The sequence below is a fragment of the Anser anser genome (genome assembly GCF_964211835.1).
Source record: "Anser anser genome assembly, chromosome: 3".
In the NCBI taxonomy this organism is placed as follows: domain Eukaryota; kingdom Metazoa; phylum Chordata; class Aves; order Anseriformes; family Anatidae; genus Anser; species Anser anser.
Window position 1 is genome coordinate 84,357,159 of NC_139722.1, and position 20,299 is coordinate 84,377,457.

At 36.6% G+C, this 20,299-nt stretch overlaps 1 protein-coding gene across 4 annotated transcripts in view; it reads right to left on the reverse strand.

Annotated features, from left to right (window-relative positions):
• Window positions 1–20,299, reverse strand: part of AKT3 (AKT serine/threonine kinase 3) — a 153,544-nt gene that overhangs the window by 56,653 nt on the left and 76,592 nt on the right. For all 4 annotated transcript variants that reach the window (XM_083829610.1, XM_083829611.1, XM_083829612.1 and 1 more), the window contains exons 3-5: window positions 18,362–18,487; window positions 5,296–5,407; window positions 3,701–3,845 (exon numbers count right to left, since the gene is read on the reverse strand). In XM_083829610.1, coding sequence (XP_083685736.1) covers window positions 3,701–3,845; window positions 5,296–5,407; window positions 18,362–18,487 — 383 coding nt within the window. The remainder of the gene's footprint in view (window positions 1–3,700; window positions 3,846–5,295; window positions 5,408–18,361; window positions 18,488–20,299) is intronic.

Consider the following 20,299-nt stretch of genomic DNA (forward strand, 5'->3'; position numbering starts at 1 on the left):
TGCCTTTGTGCTAAAGCAGTGAAAAATGACAAAAATCACACACACACACAAAAAATGCATTTAACACACAATTTATGTAGAAGATGGGCAGAATCTTCCCTATTTTCATTCATAAAGCTATCAAATTCCCTCACAAAGAAAGGCCAACAGCTCTACTGATAAAGAATACTTAGCGACCGTAAAAGGTCATCACTTCTAATAGTTAAAAATCTATGGGACCATAAACAGCATAAAAGGCAACTTTTTCCCATACTTCTGATCTTCCTTGAGAGGCTGGATTTAGAGAGAGACCATCAGAGCCTGAACAAAGCCAGCTCATCAAAGCAGCCCTTTGCCCACATGCGGAGGGAGGATCTTGGCTCAACTGATCACAGACATGGGCTCGATGCTAAGGGCAGCAAGCCAGTCAAATTGAAAGACTCATTCGTCCAAAATTTGCTTACATAATGTTCACCAAAGCAGTCATGAATCTAGTTGCAAGCTCAGAGCAAACAAATTTTTAAAATATGTAGATTTGAAAGAGGAAAGTAATAGTTTTGCAAGATTTTAAGCCGTGGCTTAACAGAAGGTTATGGCAGTAGTGCTAGTTCTAAGAATAAAGTCTCCTGATGCTCTTATTCTTTAGAATCTTAGCAGAAGGCTTAGAGATGATACGCAGTGCAGGGTAACTCAAAAAGTCTGCCAAAGAACACAAGACCTTGGGAGATAAAAACACAGATGCCATAGCTAAGGGTGTACTGAAAACTGGTGGAAAATTTGAAATACTTCCTAAACCTGAGGGATGTTGGTAAGCAAGTTTGGAGGCTTCCATAAGATTGATTGCTGTTTCCTTGATAATTTTCTCACTTCTTTATTCCTGCTGAACTCTGAGGAGTGATTTCTTTTTTTCCTCATTACATTACTTTTGGTTTATCTGAAAAATCCATTCTTTACTCACACTGCACCCTGAAAAACAAATTTGCATACAAATAAAAACCAGTGAAGCTACAGGAAACTAACCAAAGAACCATAAAATGGTCAGCCTTCTCTAAAGCCTATTTATTCCTGCTATGGATCTGTTCAAAAGAATACAGTTTAATAGAGGTATTGAAATTCCTACCAAGGAACTACTTTTTAAAAATTCCTGTTATGCACAAACAATATACCACTAGGAGTTTTCATCCGACATCATCAGGAAGAAACTCTACTTACAAAGAATAGCCCAGCAATGAATAAAAGCAGCAGTTTGCTAACAACTTCTAGTATTTGAAATTTTAGTGATGCTATTACTGTAGAACTTAAGTGGCATATTGACACCATTATCAAAATTGAAAAGTGTAAAAGTGTCTCTGTTTCTTCCAGCTAATCTGGCCAGGGATGTTGCTGTCATGTCTGTTCCAATCATGTTCCATATCCTAAAGACTGTTTTCTTTGGAAACCTTTTGCTACTTTTTTAGAGAGAAGAACAGGCCCACTCCTCTCTGTCTTGTTTCTTAATCTGATTATGCTCTTCTACTCATATGTATACCATCTGGTACACGCACAAGCAAAATTCGCTGGGCGTAGATGTAATATCAGGTGACAAAACAAGCTTATAGGACACAATGAGCAAACAATCCCTGAAATTACAAGAAATCCAGTACAAGAAAAGGCAATAAAAATGCATTTAGGAGTTATAGCTGAAATGGTTCAGATTATGTTAACAACTACAAATGCTTGAACAGAAGCTTTTCAGAAACAGTTCCACAAAGAAATGTTTTTCATAATTTCTATTAACATGGAGTAACAACTCCCTTTATTATGGTCTCTCAGTACTTTTTATTCCAAAAACTTCTGAGCACCTTTTGCTAAAGTCTCCCAACAGTCAGAAATCTATGATTTTGAGTTTTAGCAAATGAAATTCCTTGGTGTTATCAGTGTGCTCTTCACTGGCTACGCAGACTCCATTCTGATCTATTATTAGGTATTGAATATCATCATTTTTCATTTCAGGTTTGATTTGTAGAGTTTGCTTTTGGCTTGTTGCCAAATCCATTAAATATTCTGTAGCACTGCACATGCACTGTCCCAGTATCTTTCTTCAGCATTTCTTAGAGCATAAGCTGCAAGACAGAAACAAAACTATCTTCCTCCTACTCCTATTCTCACAAACCCTTTTGTTGTACTGGAAAATGCACTGAACTGTGAACAAGGAAAGCATACGTTTCAGATAAACAACTTATATTAGACAACATTTATTTTGACACCTTGAAAATGCTTGTTTTTATGCAGTGTTTTTGTATTCCACTAAGGGGATACACAAGCTTGGAATAGTGGTCAGATCTTTAATAGAGCAAACCCAAATCCCTTCCACATAATCACACAGCCTCTTAGGAAGACTGACACATCTTGAACACAGCCTCTGTCTTGCTGTCACTTATCGTATTTCACCCTGGAACACAATCACTAAACCTCTGTGCTGCAAGGCTAAAAGGTCAATGCCAACCTCTCCAACCTGATAATGTATGATGAGAGTATTGTTACACCTGTACATAATTAGCTTTTACATTTTTGTTTAGTAAAGAAAGCCTAGAAGATTACATAAAATGAAACTACGTAAAAGTACTATGCTTGTATTGCAAACTCAAGTTATCAAAAGTTAGGACATGATAGAACTAAGATTTCCTGTCACACCTTTGTTATATTCATAAGGATATAGTTTACTTGTCAGCCACTGATTTTTCTATAATTCTTGCTTCGTATAGTGCAAAGAATAAAACATGCTCTATGAGTAAAGGCATATGTTCAATATTCCTTTTCACTGTTCGTCATTCAAAGACATTCAGTTACACTAGCTGTAAGACTATTATGCACTGTCTGCAGACTTCCACTTAATTTTCTACAGCTTTCATTTTCTAGCTAGAAAGAATGAAGCCAGTCCTATAGAAACAGGTTATTATTTCTCCTGCGATTTCAATGCATTTCTTGAGCCATGTCAATCCCATGTAGTAAACGAGAAACATCCATTTGAATCCCTCATTATTCTTCAAGAGCAGTCTGTACTTCCAAAAACACAAGACAAAATGGAAACACAAAATAATAACAAATTTTGTGTAACACTATCTTTTAAACATACATTTAGTTGTGTGTTTATCCTGTTAACTCTGGAGGTACACCTACAAGTATGTTGTAGCCAGCTATGTGTATATTCCTACTTACAGCAGAAGCTGCGGAGGATAGCAAAAAGTAAAATATTATTTTCTTGTATGTCACTGAAAATAAAAGCAGAGTTATTTTCCCAGACAGCAAAAACAAGGTCATTAAAAGCCAAATCCTGCTAGCTTTTCTCATGCAAATCATCTAATTTGTACTGGGTATTATTTGCATGAGAAAGGGGGCAAATCTACTTGTCTAAAGAAAATATTGTATTTCTGTATTTCTAAAAAAGTAAACAAATGAAAAGGGAAAGACAAAAATAATATTCAAACAACAAGCAGAATGCTAACATCTGCCTGAATGGTTGAACTTTGTGTCTGAAAATTGTTGTACCAGACAGCATAACAAATAAATAAAACTAGAGCAGTACAGCTTCATTGAATTAAAACAAGTATTTACTTTTATGCTTGTAATATGCTGAAATTTATGTAGAGACACTATTGCTTGTATATTGTTATACCAAGTAGACCATTCTGCAGAAGTTACTTACATATTAGTCTTATTAGATATTTTTGAAGGTTATTACCTTTCTTTTATGATGGGTTGTTGAAGCGTCCATCTCCTCTTCTCCTATATTGTCTATCTGTGAAGTTGGGCTACAGTTCATCCTCTCCTCTTCTTGCCTCTGAAGTCTGTCTGCTACAGCCTGGATTGCTTCTGTCCATTCTTCCCTATCATGAACAGGCCGACAACCATATTAGAAACTTATAAAATTGATCCAAATAAATTGTATATAATGTTTTTCTCATGCAACATTGCTTCATTGTGCAATTTTCATGTTACACAACAGAAGACTCATATAAATTATTTGTTTCAATTTCTGCATAATAAAAAGGTGAAATTAATCAGCATAAAAAAGAATCACTGCACAGTTTATTTCAAGAATTAACAGCATCTAATTTTGCCAATACTTTAATACTGAAAGCTTGAAAACTCTTGCTATATACAGATCAGGGCATAGTATGTCATATCCTATCTGATACTGTATGATAATAATCTGCTACTTTAAGAGTGTTTTTGGTGTTCCCCCTCACCATGAGAAAATAACTAAGTTTTATTAATCTACACCGTGTGTTCAACTCTTTGTCTGTCTCCTCTTAAAACTGAACTTATTGGCCAATTTCACATGCCCCTGAGAATCCGAGGTCCTCAAAGATAATTAAATTCCAACAAGCATCATGAAAACCAGCAGCTGCATGGAAGGCGCAGGCCCAGATGAGGGTTTCCACTGACGGAAAAGCAGGGGCAGCTGAGCCCCTGGCTACTTGGCATGCTGGCTGGCCAGCACAGACCTAGCAGCAGGCCAATCCGCACACCACAGCCCCACACCAAGCAGATACCCACTTGGTATCTGCTGCTTTTTGCTCAGCCAAGGGATGCAGGAGGAGTCTGGTGGTGTTACGGAATGCAGCAGGAGGTACAGTGCTGCATACACAGAAGGAAGATATGGTGGAGAAACAGTATCATGGTAGAATTGAAAAGCTCTAAGTGAATATACTAATAAAAGAGGAAACAGTGCAAAAAGCAAAATCATTGTTTACTTATTGATATAAACAGTAAGAATGGAGCCAAATCATAGTATTGGTCTCAACAGGACAATGGGAAGACACAGTGGGTCTAACCAGAGATACAGTAAAGAATATTTCAGCAAGGCACATCGTCCTATCTTCTATAGGCTTCTGATGTCTTAAAAAAGTTAATTCTTAAGAGTGTGTTTGTGTTACTGAAAGAATAAAAGCTAATAAGCAACATAAATTATAACAAACATACTGCTTTCTGTGCCAAAAAAAGGAGCACATTAGGAGGAGTAAAAGCAAAATCTAAGACAGCAAGGCTGGAAAATACTTCAAAGCAGGCATCTATTGTTCAAAATTTCACACTTCAGAGACATATCATGACATAGTTTTGGCTTATTTGAACATACTCATCCCACCTAGTTGCAGGCAGTTTTTACACTAGCTATGAGCTTGGATCATACTTTACAGAAGCTGACATAAAATCTTCAAATAACTGTTCAGAAGTGCCCAGAATGTCACAATTCCCCATTCTGATTACTGAGCAATCCCAGCTGAGACTTGAACATAACGAGCACAGAAAGCAGAACAAAAATAAAACTCTCACCGTTCCTCCGGAGTGTCTACATGGAACGTCCTCTCTATGACAGTGGTCCACTGAAGACATCTGATAATGAATGTGTTTGGCTTTGGTCGCTCTGTTTTCATTAGCTGACATTCTAGAGAAATACATGACATTTCCTCCTTTATACATTACCAGTCAATGGGTGAAGAAGAGCACATACAATTACTTTGATAAAATACTTATAGGTTACGTATACCTATCCAGCACATAGTGGAAATACAGAATGCCAGTATAACCATGGGCTTGAACAAAAGGTAGAAGGCAATGATCATAAGGTGAAGAAATCAGTCAGAGGAATTGATGGAACTTGTTCTGCTCCCCATATAAAGAGAGTGATCTCCATTTGCAAACTAGGTCTGTTCTGAGGGTAAGAAGAGTATTAGATCCCAGATTGCTCCAGTATGCCAAGGTAACAGCAGTAGCCAAAGGCACATTTTTCCATCTGTACCTGGCAGGAGGAATATGACGTTTTTCCTTCAACGGTAATCATGCTGCAATAACTCAGGCTACCATCAACTCAGGATTAGATTTATCATAAAACATCTGGGAAAATTCAGATGCTGAAACCAGTCTGATCATTAAACAGGATTACCCCCAACACACACCCAGTGGGGCTGCTCCAGGAAGTCATCTAGTTTTTCTTAGTGCCCCTAGGCAGAATCAGGTCCACCTAGGCTACTTCTCCTGCTTCTCTAAACTCTTTCTACAATTCCCCAAAGTAGTAATTTCAAAACCTCTGTAAGCAAATATTTCATCCAGCTATAAGGAAATTAATTATTTTTATAGCTAGAAGACTTTTCCTAGCATTTCATGCAACTGCTCCAATAATTTAAGCATATTGTTTCTTGCCCTAATGAGCAGTTTATTTATTTTAGCAGCTATCCCTTTTAGACATCTGAAGACTATTTTATCTCTCTTCAGTCTTCTCAGGCCTACATCAGTTCAACGAGTCTACCCTCACAGGTTGTGCATTCAGATCCAAGATCTTTCTTGTCAATCAAATCTAGACATACAGTAGACTATCCACCATTCCTCTGTCACAAGAGCACAACACTATTGATTCAGGCAATGGTTCAATGAGACTGTATGCTAGATTTTATAATACAGCATACTATACTAAAAACGTTACACTTGCGTGATGCAAAACACTGACCTACTAGAACTCTTTATTATGCAAATATATTTAAACTTTTGTTGGTTTTTTTTGTTTGTTTGTTTTGTGAGGACAAGGTTACTCTGTCAAAAGTATGACTTGTTTTTTTGCAGCCACCACAAAACTGACATGAACATCACATCTCATGTTCCGGTAATTCAACAAGAATGCTATCATTTGTTCAAACCTGATCCAGATCAAATGTGTGATCGCAAGTCATTGATCAAGTACACAAATTGATCAACAATGAATATGGCAACAGAATTCCTGTTTACAATCCACTGTAAATTTTGTTTTAGAGCTACCACCTACCAGCTGGCCTGCACCTTTCACCGATGGAGTTGAATTCTTTAAAAACCTTGCATAATATAAAAATCCTGCCTAAAACCTTGCACTTACTCTTGGTGAATTACATTTTATTTGTTCAAGTTAACGCTGGCATTTCACAAAAGTCATGTTATATGACATGTACCACTTTGCAAGGCGGGCTATTCTTTCATTGAAGTATATATTACATTGGCTGACTTTTTCCCCACACACAAATTCAGTGTCCTGACACCTCAGCTGTCATCCACAATTTTACAGGAAAGCATTTTAAATATTCTCCAAGGAACCGCATCAGACCAAGCAAATTTCTAAACACTCAACACATTTCAGTACCCTCTAGCCTGCTTTTCCTTTCTCTCTTATTCCTGTTGTTAGTGTTAATTGTACAAGCTGCATACTCATAGCTGACCTTCTGAAGTGCAGCTCCATACTGAAAATACATTAAAGCAATTCTCTTTCATTTTACTAGTTTATAACAAGCTTAATGCCTTTGTCCAAGGCATTAATTTGTATGCCTGAAGACCTACATGTTTTGGGACCCATTATCTGAGAAATGGCCTCTATCTCTGTTATAAAGCTACAGCAAATGTCATCAGACTTACTTGTACTGGCATACAGTACATTTGTACTTAATCCTTAATACAGGCATTAAAGTATTGATGTTCAGGGGTTCTCTGTGAGGAAGCCCAGATTTAAGAACTGTTGTGCAGGCTGACATGGTGTTTTTGAAAAATTGGTCAAGGGCAGAAGTGGACAGGTCTGTCAATAGGATTTTTTTTTTTCTGCAGATCAGCAGAATGCCTCAGAAGCTTGATGGACACATGTAGAAGAAACAGAAGAAGAAAAAAGTAAACACTGTACTATGCAGGTGTGTATTCCTTGATGCATAAACCTATGTATTCTCCATACATCTATAACTTACGTAAGGCAGACTGGTCGCTGTTCAAGGAGATGACACTACATTTAGCAAACCTGCATATACTATGTAGACTCAAAAGAGAAACAGTAATCCAATCTCACTGCTTTTATACACTCTGCTAGGTCTTGGTTGGGCTGATGGCTATCCTCAGCATTTAGAGGAAAGTGCTACAGGAGGATGGATACAGGAAGAGGGAACTTAACACAAAAGCTGGAAGAGAAACATGGAGAACAGAAGCAGATGAAGGGAACTTAGGGAACATGATGAAGTGCTGCTTAGGATATATAGTTAGGCTTGTAGCTGAGTGCAAGTATTATGAGAGCAAAGAAATCCCTTTCTTCAGGCATACAGCTGAAGTCCAAGTTACAATCACAAGGATAGTTAACATAGGGGTAACAGGCTATTTGTTTGTTAACTTCCTCAGTTGTAGCTTTGAAGAACGCATGGGGCTAATTTTATAACAGACGAGACTGCAAGCATTGCTTGTTCTAAGATCACCTGATCTTACCCCTACCAAAACCATCCTCTCATCTTTAATCCTATCACACTTCAATCACGTAGGTTGAAACTTTCTTTGCTGGGTGTCTGCCTAAAGCTGCACACTGCTGGAAAACACTACTTTTTGGAGATGAGACTTAAAATTTGGCAAACCAAGACCATTGATATCATTCCAGTATTCCCATGAAAATATGACACATCTGGCCATACTACCTGCAGGAGAGAGAGGAGTGCAGGGGAAATTGAGGGGAGGGTGATTGGTTTAAAAAAAAAAAAAAAAAACTTACTAAAGTACAAAATTCTTACAAATCTATGCATTGAATATAATCCAGAGGCTACAGCTATCTCCTACCTCTACACTTGCTAAATGGAAAGCATTATGTTCATAACGACTCTTGCTATCCTCAGACAGTATGATAAAGAAGCAACCTGGTTGAGGCAAAATCCAATATGGAATGATATCATACAGCAAGTGAAAGAAGAGACGTCAGGAACAAAAGAAAAAAAAAAAACAAGGAACAAAGGCAGAAGAATGTAAATGGACAGGAAAAAGACTGGAACCTGTGTGGGAAAGAAAAACTAGGGGGATAAAATAAGGCTCACTCGGAAGAGCAGCATTAAATTGCAGCTAAAATGGGGAGACTGCAAGAGGGAACTACAAGTGGGAGTTAGCCAAGAGACCATAAAGTGATAATACAAATGAGCTAGTTTAGGAGGTAGGAAGGAAGGTAAAAGAAGCTGCCAGGTACAGAAAAGAGAGATGACTATGTTAGTGCAATCTGAAGGCAAAAAGATACAGAGTCAAGCTTGCAGAAAATTCTGTACAATTAAAGCACATCCTCCTCGGTGCTTCGAATCGAGCCAAAGATTTTGAATTTCACCATTCATTTGCTGATTGCAAATACATACAAAAATGCATAAATTAAAATAGCATTAATTTAAGTTTGCCAACTCAAACACTCAAAAATAGGGACAAGTGGAATTAAACTTGCCTATGTCCAAATGCTATATGTAATATGGTCTTTACCTACTTACAAAGTATACTATATATAATGAATATATTATTGATATATACTTGTACGTATACGCATGTAAATCTGTATCTAATATATACATGTATTATTGGTACTACATATTATTTTTTCAGACAGTCCTCAAAGTGATATGCTTTATTAACAAGAACAAAACACTCATTTTAGCTATAGATGCATATACTGAGCTCTGTAACTAGCAAAGAGTACTTAACTCTCTCAGGTTTTAATTATAAATGATCGACATAATCAATTAAATATAATAAAAAAATGCTGTGGCAATTGAAAAAGGCACTGAAAATATACAAACAAACAAAAAACCATTTCATTACAATTGAAAGCTATTGAAAAATAAAATCCAGGAAACCTTACCCAAGTGTTGTGGGTTTTTTTGTTTTTGTGTTTTTTTTTTTATATATATATTCTATTAAAATTGGCTGAAGATGTAATTTCCTTGTATATGGTTAAAATTGAATATGTTCATGTCCTTACTCTCTGACACAAAGAATTTCAGAAAGAAGTGGAAGAACAACGTATTTCTTAAAGTTGTGTGCTACCCATCCTTCTGAAGTACATAAAAGTAACTGAAGTCTGCTGATATTTAGTCACCCACATGCTTCACATGCTGCTGTATACAAACGTATGGGATAAACAACATTCCTATCATGACTGCAACATGAATAAAAACTTTTGTGGATGTCTTGCACCTACAGCTAGAAAAAAAAAATCTATTAAGATGAATAAGTACTCTAATACACAGTTACTGCTAATTACCAAAATATTTTTCTACTAATTACTGGAAAAACTGTAATAGTTTTAGACAGAGAGAATAGTTTGGAAACTACAAAAGCACAGAAGAATGAGTGAAACTGGCTACTGAAAGCTGGCTCGGAAAGCTCGAGTGATAGTTGGGTCATTACCAAGAGAAGAGAACACTCTACCATAATGTCTTCAAGTTTGCTACTATACATAAACATATGTAATTAAAGGGCTGAATCTCAACTCAAAACAGTTGGAACTCTAAATTATCATTCAAAAAGATGAGTAAGCCAGTAAACAGACAGACTCAACTTTGTGTTCTTGTATGCTAGCCATCTACAACTTGGAATTACACATTTTAATCCTAAAGCGTTCTGTCTTGCTAGGATTAAACATCGGTCATGAAAATTTTCCCCTTTAATATTAGAGGAGATAAAAAACCTTGAGGGAGAACACTTGTTCAAAGCAGCAAAATACAAAATCCGTAACAGAAACTGACAATTCAGTTCCAGCAAGTCTGTGGTACTTGCTTGACCATTTTCAGATCTATCTAAAAAATGTAAAAATGAAATAGAACCAGTATGAAAAAATGCAGTGGATATTTCTCAATTATCGAGCTTTTTTTTTTTTCCCTTAATAAATTAAAAAAAAAAAGTAAGGTACATACCAGAGGTTAACTTTCATCTCCATACCCACAAACAGTGTGACAACTCTAAAATGTTACACTTTTTCAAATAAATGCTACTATCTAAATTAAATAGTTATGCTGGTTAAACTCTCCTGAGCAACTCTAACTACAAACTGTATTTCAAAACGTTCTGTTTACTTTACACCATTCTGAACCACAGATGACAAAGTTTGCTTGAAGCTGTAATTACTCTGCAAAGCTGGGAAGCCAATTAGAGGGCCTGAAACCTGCCAGTTCCAAAAAAAAAAGCACAGATCATCTGTTCAGATTTTATTAAAAAGTTTAAAGTTTGAATTCTATAACTTTAACCATATAATCACCAGTGTTCTTTTCCTAAATGCACTCCCACAGCATAAAAAACAATAAACAAACAAACAAAAATAGAAACAACACTAATACCATATTATTATTTCATATATGGAAGTTTTCAACTTCAGCAGAATTTGTTGATATGGCTAGACAAGAATGTTAAACATAAAAGCAGCCATAAAAAAATGCACTAAAAAATGAACAGAAGGTTGCATATTTGAGAAAATATTTCTAATGCAGACTGAGTTTTAGCACAAAAGAGAACTTCCTATAATTATCATATGATATAAAAGAAATAGTACTGGACCACTGATTTCATTGTGTAGAATAAATGCATTTTTTCCATATATAGACTGATAGCTATAAACAGATATCTATATATTTGGATTATAATTGAATCCTTAATTTCTTATTCTTCTCTGGGTCTTTCCTTCAGAAGACATACACCTCACTGTCCCAACATTTGCCTATTCAGTTGCTACTCCAATGCTTTCTTTCTCATGTAGAAACACATTGCTTACAATTACTTTTTCATTATTGCTACTCTCTTTGTGCTCAGAATACTCAGTTTTCTCTAATGACCTTTTATGTTAGACAAGTAGCTGAACTAATGTACTGTTTTCATAACATTGACACAGATAAACATGTTTTTGCTCATATACGTATGAAAAGCCCTGATTTTATATATATATATATATACACACAAATATATGTGTATACACACACTTTCCCTCAGCTTGTTCCTCTCCTGACTCTCTCAGCTGTTTATCTACTCCCTAGGGTAACGCTTCTTCTCTGATGCTTTCCATAAGGCTCTGTCCTTGGTATCCTCTTTTCTCACTACATTTTGTTTATGTGCTATATTACCCATAAAGATAAGTTTGGTCACACAGAGATATATGTGAACGACATAATATCCTTTCCTTGGTCTCAACAAATGCAGTTTTCCCCTAAAAATGTCATACCCAAACTGATTATAAAAAAATAAAAATAAAAAAATCCACAGATGATTTTTCTCCATTGTCCCTTTGATCACATCATTCTTCTCTTCACATTCCTCATTTCCTACACAGCTCTAGCACATCAGACAGTGGTAACTTTTCAACATGGACTATCCCTACAGCTTAATCTCATCCTCTTTATCACTCTTTATTCAGTATCCAAACGACCGTTCCTGCCATCCATCCTCCTCCCACTGTTCCAGTTTCAACAACATTCCTCAAAAGCATTCCTAATTTCTCTCTGTTTGCTGTACTGTTGTCCTTTAAATCCTCCTTAAAACTCTCCTTCACCATGATGTCTTAAAAAGAGGAAGGAGGGAGGGAGAACAGAAAAGAGACAAAAAAAATCTAACCTTGACAATGGATTAGTTGTTGATGTGCTGAGACCACTGCCTGTACTACAGGCTAATACTGTCTCATTGTTTTCTCATACTCCCCCCATCTGTTTGCATCCATCTGCTGTCCCTTGTTTTATATTTGGAATTTTAGTATTTTGGAGCAGGAACTGACTTTTTGTTCTGTATGGGTAGAAATCCCACTTCTGTGGTGCTTGGCTCATGACTAGGACTTGTATGTGCTTCGATGCTACAACAACATATATGACTGCATAACAAACACACACACAAATAATATTTTATATATATATATATATATATATGTATTTCCTGAAGCTGAAAAAGATCGCCTTTGATGCACTTCATCATACTGGAGAAGTTTATTTCCACCACTCCAAAAAGCACTGAAGTAGCATCCACACCCTTCTATCATGACAACTAGCTTGCTAGTCACCCTTTCATGCAAAGAGAGAGAATGAAAATGAGAGATTTCTATATCTTATTGTTGAGCTTTACCCGGGGTTTTGCTTGTTATCACAGGAAGTAATAACATTATACATCCCTCTGTCTTTCATACAAACACCTCAATTTCATTTATGCAACTGGGTGTATCACAACAGGATAAAAACTCTCAGATTTGCCAATACACTTCAACTTTGACATGCCATGCTTATACCAGGCCCTATTTAAAGATAATTGGGGACTACATAACAGTAAACTACTGTCTGAGAACGCACTGTCCATTAAAATGGAAGGATAAAATCAAGGAACCCATTTTCATTCACTACCCATGCCAGCAACTAAATCCAAGCTTCTAAGTCAAATGACAGAATACCAACTATGCCACCTAGAAACCATTCATAAGGTAATAGGAAAGCCTCCCAAAGAAAATTACTGGTCCAGTTTTCCAGAAAGATGAGCAGAGGCCCATCTAACACAGTAATATTGGTTATACACAGTAGATTTGAATTTGAATTTCCATAGACACATTTGCATATGCAGTAAACTACATATACATTGCCTTTTTCTCCCCATAAATATTTTCAGTGTTGAATGAACATTATTTATTCAATTGTACCATTATTACTTTGGAATTAAATTTGTACTGTAATTATAAGTAACTAGTTACATGTGTATCTGTGGGCTCATGTCATCCAATGTTGCGACAACTAAAAACACCTGGGACTTCAAAATTAAATCTCATTGAAAAGTTAACTGTGGAGTTGCTGGTACAGAAAGTCATGTCTAATGGCAAAGTATTTGCATGCATAAGTTGATCTCACCTAAAGCATGTTTTATGTTTTTTTTTCCTGTTCATTTCCTAACACCATTCCCCTAAAACATTTCAATCCTCATGTTTTGAAGATTTTTTAATCCCCAAAATAATAAACCTTGTCTCTGGCCCATTGAAAAGGTTAAGACTAGTGAAAAATAGTACAGATTCTCCATTTAGAGTAGCCAGTGTTCATCAATAATAATTTCCTCAGAAGAAAAAAAAATAAGAAAAACATGTTATAAATGGATACCTTCTCACAATAACTAGAATTTATTTCACCTTCACTATTTCTTTTCAAAGGCAAGAAGGGTAGCTGTACCACAGAGTGCTTAGAAAGCAAAATCTTTCAAGATACCATAGAAATTCCAGGTGACATCACTTTTGGCCAAAGCTCAAAGGCTACTTCAACGGGACACATCTCCTTCCAATTATTCTCCGCAAGAAGATCAAAATGAAGGCAAAGGGCCAATTCTTAGAGATACCTCATCCCAAATGTACTATGTGATTACTTACATATTCATTGCATGTGTGAGAAGTGGTTTTGTTTTATTTATTTATTTATTTATTTATAACAGTAAGGCCACAAAAGCTCCTTAAGTAGGATTGGAAACAACCGCCTCTTCTTCCTCACTCTGCACTCACTAATAACGATGACCATCAAAGACCAAGGTGGTTTACACAAAGCAGCATTGATTCTGCTTCAGCAGGACTGGACCACTTAAAAACAGTATTGTGCGACCATGCTGTTCTTTTTGGGGACTACTGAGGGTATAAATCCTGTCATGCTATACAGCTGGAGTAGTAGTTTTGTTCAAAAAATAATGGAGTTTTAAAAGACAGGGCATTTTTTTAGGCCCTTGCCTATACAGAGAAGCTTCAGCAATCAAATCAAAATTATTTTTAAACTGGTTCTGACTGCATAAATGCCTAAGCAAAAGCAATTTAAATTAACATATTTTATTTTGCAGTTGAGGTGGGCTAGGAATGCACACCCACTCAGTTACCATGACTCAGTCAATCAGCAGTGTCTCTTCAAACTACAATAACTTCATTACTTGCAACTGCTTGTCTATACCTGAAATGAGCTAAGCTGATTTTGAACTAGTCAGTTCAAGTAAGCTTATACTTCTGAGGTTACCTCCCAAAAAACAGCATCAATCAGCATTAAGTTTCCACACTGAAGTTCCCACCTCATTTATCTTCCAGTGTATGGCTAAATACCATGGCACAACTCTTAGTGAGTCTAAGTGTCAGGGGATGAGCATTAAGAACTGAAAGCACACCTCAAAAGCACAGCTCTCTCTGAACTCAGGTGTTAAAAAAAAAAAAAAAAAAAAAAGAGGCTCTGTTTGGTGCAAAATAAGCTGGCTTCACAGAGTGATTCCTACACACCACCCGGTGTTACAAGACTTTGGACTTTGTTCTCCCCACCACAACCCCGTGGCAACTCAGTGGATGTGGCGCAGGGTGCTCCTGCTGACATTTGCCCGTGCCCGAGGAGAGCTGGGGAGCAGCTGCCATGGGGAGGCCAAGCCCCTGATCGGGAGCCTCAGGGCACAGCCAGCGACAGGCCAGTCCCATACCTACCCGCAGGGCTCAGCTCCATCCAGCCCCGGTCCGTCATGCCCCTCAGTCGACTCCATCTTGCCTCCAGGGACCCACCGCCATTTCGGGCCCACACGGTTTCCCTGCCTTTTGAGCAGACAACCACAGGCTGAGGAGCATGTGCTGCCTCGGGCTCTCCCTGTCTACAGAGAGCTTCTACCTGTTCAAGTGCTGTGTCCTCAATGCCTTCCCCTCTATTTCCTCCCCAGCCACTCCAAGGAAAAGAAATGCTATCCAAACACTCCATCCTATGACAAAATAACACCTGATGAGAAAGGCACTATGAATAAAGGCATATTCAGTCCTGGAAGCACTGTTAGCAGGATATAAAATAGTTTTGTTCTCAGGCCTTCCTCTTACTCACAGGATTCCTGAGGGAATACACTGGCTACACAGCATCAAGGAGAGAAAAGTGCTAAGTGTTGGGCTCTGGCTCTTTTCTTACAGTTATCTTGGAAAAAATCAGGAAGCAACTATAAGGAAAACAATACTACATCTGGGAAAGTCTTTTGCAAGAGAGGAAGGGGGCCACACTGTTGGGAAAATATCTATGTGATCAAAGTAACTGGTTTGACAGAGTGGATATAGTTTTAAACTACAGAACAAGTATCATACAAAGCAGAGCAGTACAAACTTTCCAGTGTTCAACTCCAACAGTACAAGGAAAATAATACCACAGCCTTGGCCTTTTCTGCTTAAATAACAAGCTGTAACTTAGAGCCAAAGATGTCTATCATTTGGAGAGCAAAAAGTAGACTGAGACCACACTCACTTTACAGATAGCTACAAAGATTACATGAAGATAGGACTATAAAGACATATCTTTAAGTCCCTGCCAACCTAATCAAGATGGTATTAACAGTGATCTCACACTCCATCTGCCTGGCTAGTAATTTATGAAAAACGTACTTCACTATTACAGGAAAAATATGTTGTACTGCTTGCGGCCACAAACCTACTGCAACAGCTCAGGAACTTACAGATCGGAGGCCATGAGACCAGTTCTTGACATTTACCAAGTACTGCAGATGAGATCCGATTCATTCACATAGCGTTACTGTTTTTGTTTGTTTGCCCTATTGATCTCATCTTCAGACAGATAAAATAGGTGAACAAAAACTTACAGTCTTTTGCAATTCAGAGTGTAATATCATACTGCCTTATATTTTCAGCTTTTCCATGTCATGTAATTTTGCACTTCTTATTCAAAATCAAACAGAATCTATTTAATTAAAACCAAGTTAAAAACTGGAATCTTATCCAAGAATTCTGATTCTAGAAAATGTTTTGTTTGTCACATTGTGACCTCCATATAGGTACTTCATTTAGATTTTATAGGATTATTTTTGTGAGTGAAAACATCTCTCTATTCTTGCCCTGATCAGCAGCCATTTCTGATTAAACTACTGTTTTTCCTGCCAGAAAACAGAAAAACCCATCTTGCTTACCGAAACTGTATTTTGCAAGATGCAGAAAGGACTCCCTGCTCACTGCTCCTCCCCCCCCCCTCCATTTTTTTTGAGGGGGAAACAATAAGAAATCTTCCAATTCCCATCAAAACAAGGTTTAGTGGCAGCATTCTAATATCAGCATTACATAAGTTGACCTCTGGGTATCAGGACAGAAAAATCAACACCAGTCAATCAACTTGGCAACACTACTATTTGGATCATCATTCTCGTTGAAATGGCAAAGGAAGACTAGAAATTCAATGAAGAGCATGGTAAAGCAGGACATTAAAAAAAAAAAAAGAAAAAAGAAAAAAAAAACTTCAGTACTTCTACAAGTGCTCTTTGTGCTGGGTATAGAGCAAGAAGTATCTAAGAAATTACTAACTGCTACAAATGACTGGGTTAGTACATTCAGTAGAATAACTAAAGAATAATGGCCTATGACTTAGTCAATGCTAGGTCTACCCACTCATATGAACAACATAAAGGCATTATTGTTTTTGTTTGTTTGCTTTTACTAGATAGCAACAAGGTAAAATGAGCCTCTAATATTATTAAAAAGCTTGTATACTCAATATCATTTCGAAGACTTCTGTCAGAATCAGAATATGCAAGGTTTTCCTCTTCTGGTTGTAGGACAAGATGTGGGCTTGGAACACAAGATGATTTCTTTAACAACAAAATGTGCAAATTACTTTGTATACACCAGCTGAATCAATCTCAAGAACAATTCTACCAAGAAAAGAGGCAAATTCAGTCTCAGTAGAATTTGTTCCACCTTCAGCAATGCAGAGGAAGGGTATCCAGATTCCCTAAGTACACATGTTCTTGTGACTCCAGTACTCCCCTATAGAATCAAATGCTGCTATTTATTATATTGCAGTATGCTAAAAACATTTTCAAAAAAGTTGACTAAGTTTTCTAGTGTTCTTTTGAAAGTTTCTAGCTATGATATACACAACGGTTATATTCAGGGAGATTTTTTTGCCTGATTAGTTTAGCTCCACAAATACTTTCATTTCTGTTCAGAAACATTCTTCTATGAATCTCACTTTGCCAGAAAAAAAAGATAAACCTACAAATTGATCTCTTAGAAACATTCTTGGAAAAGAAGAAATCACAATGTCTTCACTTTACCCAACAGATACATACTTCATAGCTTTGCTAATATATGCAAATTGTCTGATTGCTCAAAATTACTGATTAACCAGGCTGGAGAGCTGATTACCTGATTATCCAAGAGATAAATAATTTAGCATGATTTTGTGCCATTTGACAGTCTAGATAATTTTCTAATTAATTTGAGTTTTCAAGTGAATTCAGGGATACTACCAAAAAAAGAAAAAACGAGGTCAATGATCTGAATACAGGTAAGCTTTCCAAGGATTTTCTTCTTACAGCAATCATTTCTCAAATGTTACTGTTAGTTACAGACACCTCAGACAGAAAAGAAAATAAAGATAAAAATTGACGACTTAGATTTAAAAAAATATTCAAAAACCAACCCATGGTAAAATTTTTAATGCCATCTGTAAAAATATCCTGTAGAGCTGGACATGAGATTAGGGAGGAACTAGCATGACGTGTGGCATCAAACTTGCACTGTTACCAATAAATTCTGACCTCCACATGAAGCAATATGTAACAGATATTTTGTCAATATGCTGAGAGAATAATAAATACTGGAAATACATACTTGCCACTGAAAAGTTGTTGAGTGGATATGGCAGATCCACATCCTGGGGCTTCTCCTTATAGCCTATGAAAGAGCCATCTGTCTTTAGCAGGAAATATCTTGGCCGCCAATTTTTTATATATTCTCCTAAAGGAGAAAAAAAAATGTTCATTAGTACTGTAGAAAAAAAAAAAAAAACCTTTGATATTAAAAAAACATAACATATCATCAGTGTCTAACATTAATTATACCAAAATCTTTTCAGATGTTTTCAATTTACAAAGGAAACTTTAACTCCTTCCAAAAGAAGAGAAAATGGAATTGCAATGGTAAGCCTGGGCTATAGAATAATGCCTCTGTAATAAGGAGCTACAAGCACTATACAGTAATACTCTATAAACCTAGATTTTATTATACTATAGTCTTCCAAATCCTATATCTTCACACCTGTAAACAGTCTGAAATTTGATACAGGTGAAAATAAGTGCTACAGCTCAACTTTTAATAAAAAAATGAAATCTCAACTACTACGAGGTAGAGCATTCACTCTGCTGAGGCAAAAAACATTAAGTTCCTTAAAATATAATCTATCAGCAAGAAGACTGGGGGTAATGAAGAATGTACACAAAGCATACTTAACAAGTATACTTGAAAGCAAAAGGAATATATAAAGAAGAAAAAGCAGAAGCCAGTAACCTTTTACAAGGTAAGCCTACCAATAAACCCATCACCTCCACTTTCTTCCTACCCCAGTCTGAGCAGAAGGTTCTGCAAGCCATGAGGTATTCATTCAGAAACAGCAATGTAAACAACAGGACAGCACAGAGGTGGTACCTTAATCAGTGTCCTTTATTTGCTATTTAAGGGTGAAAAATCTCTTTAATATTGCAATATTTTATAATGCCACATCAAAATCTCAGCAACAACTTCATTTTTAATGTGTGATTACTCAGGTAAATACAGGTGCATTTAGATGAGCCCAACTTTCCATATCTTTTATTTCTTTCAACTCTGCAAAGCAAATAATATACGTACAAGCATCTAGTAAGACTTTAAATAAGCCACTGTTTCATCATTACACAAGAGAACATTTTAAGAAAAAAAGTGTATGTACCAACACAGAATTTCCAAATGTCCTTAGAAGTTGCCACTTATTACACACTTGTAAACTGCATGCTAAAATACTGCTCTGAGACTCTTAAGATTACAGCAATGTCACAGTGAAATAAGAATCATGACCTACTCATACTAACTTAAAAAACACAATTTCAAGTTCAGTAAGGCTGAAACTTAAAAATTATTTCAATTTTTCAGTTTGCAAAATGCTCAGAACTGACTACAATCCAGGGGCTGCACTGTCCCTGCACTAAACTCAGTCCTTGAGTAGTGCTTAAGCACCTCAGCAACATGCTAACTGTAGCTACACAGCTTTTACACAATTCAGAGGTCAGACAGAAATTTACACCCATCTGACACTGGGATTGCTCCATTAGAGGCTAATCTATGTTTCCTGGCTCTCAGTAGCAAAACTCTTAGCTATTCATATCTCTGGATAGCAGGGCACCCGCTTGGTTTTGATATCTAGAGATTTTCATGTAAGTAGAAAGAAAACTGAAAAAGTTCAAAGCGTTACTTAATTTGACCAAAAAATAGAGCAGATATACAGCACTAATTACATTTGTATTGACCCAAAGCTTTCTATCTTAAATCTTTGGTGCTAGTTCAGCTGGGAACATCCACACTGATACTGCTGGTCTAAATTGATTTTAAAATGGGAAATCCCTGCTCGAATAAAAGCAAGCCAAAAAACAAACAAACAAACAAAACAAACAAACAAAAACCACCAAAACACACAACAAAAGTGCAAAAACTGTATCATTACACAAAAAGGTGAAGATGTTTCTTGAATTAAGTTTGCTGAATACTTGAAAACAAGATAATCATAGGCCTAAGGAAAAG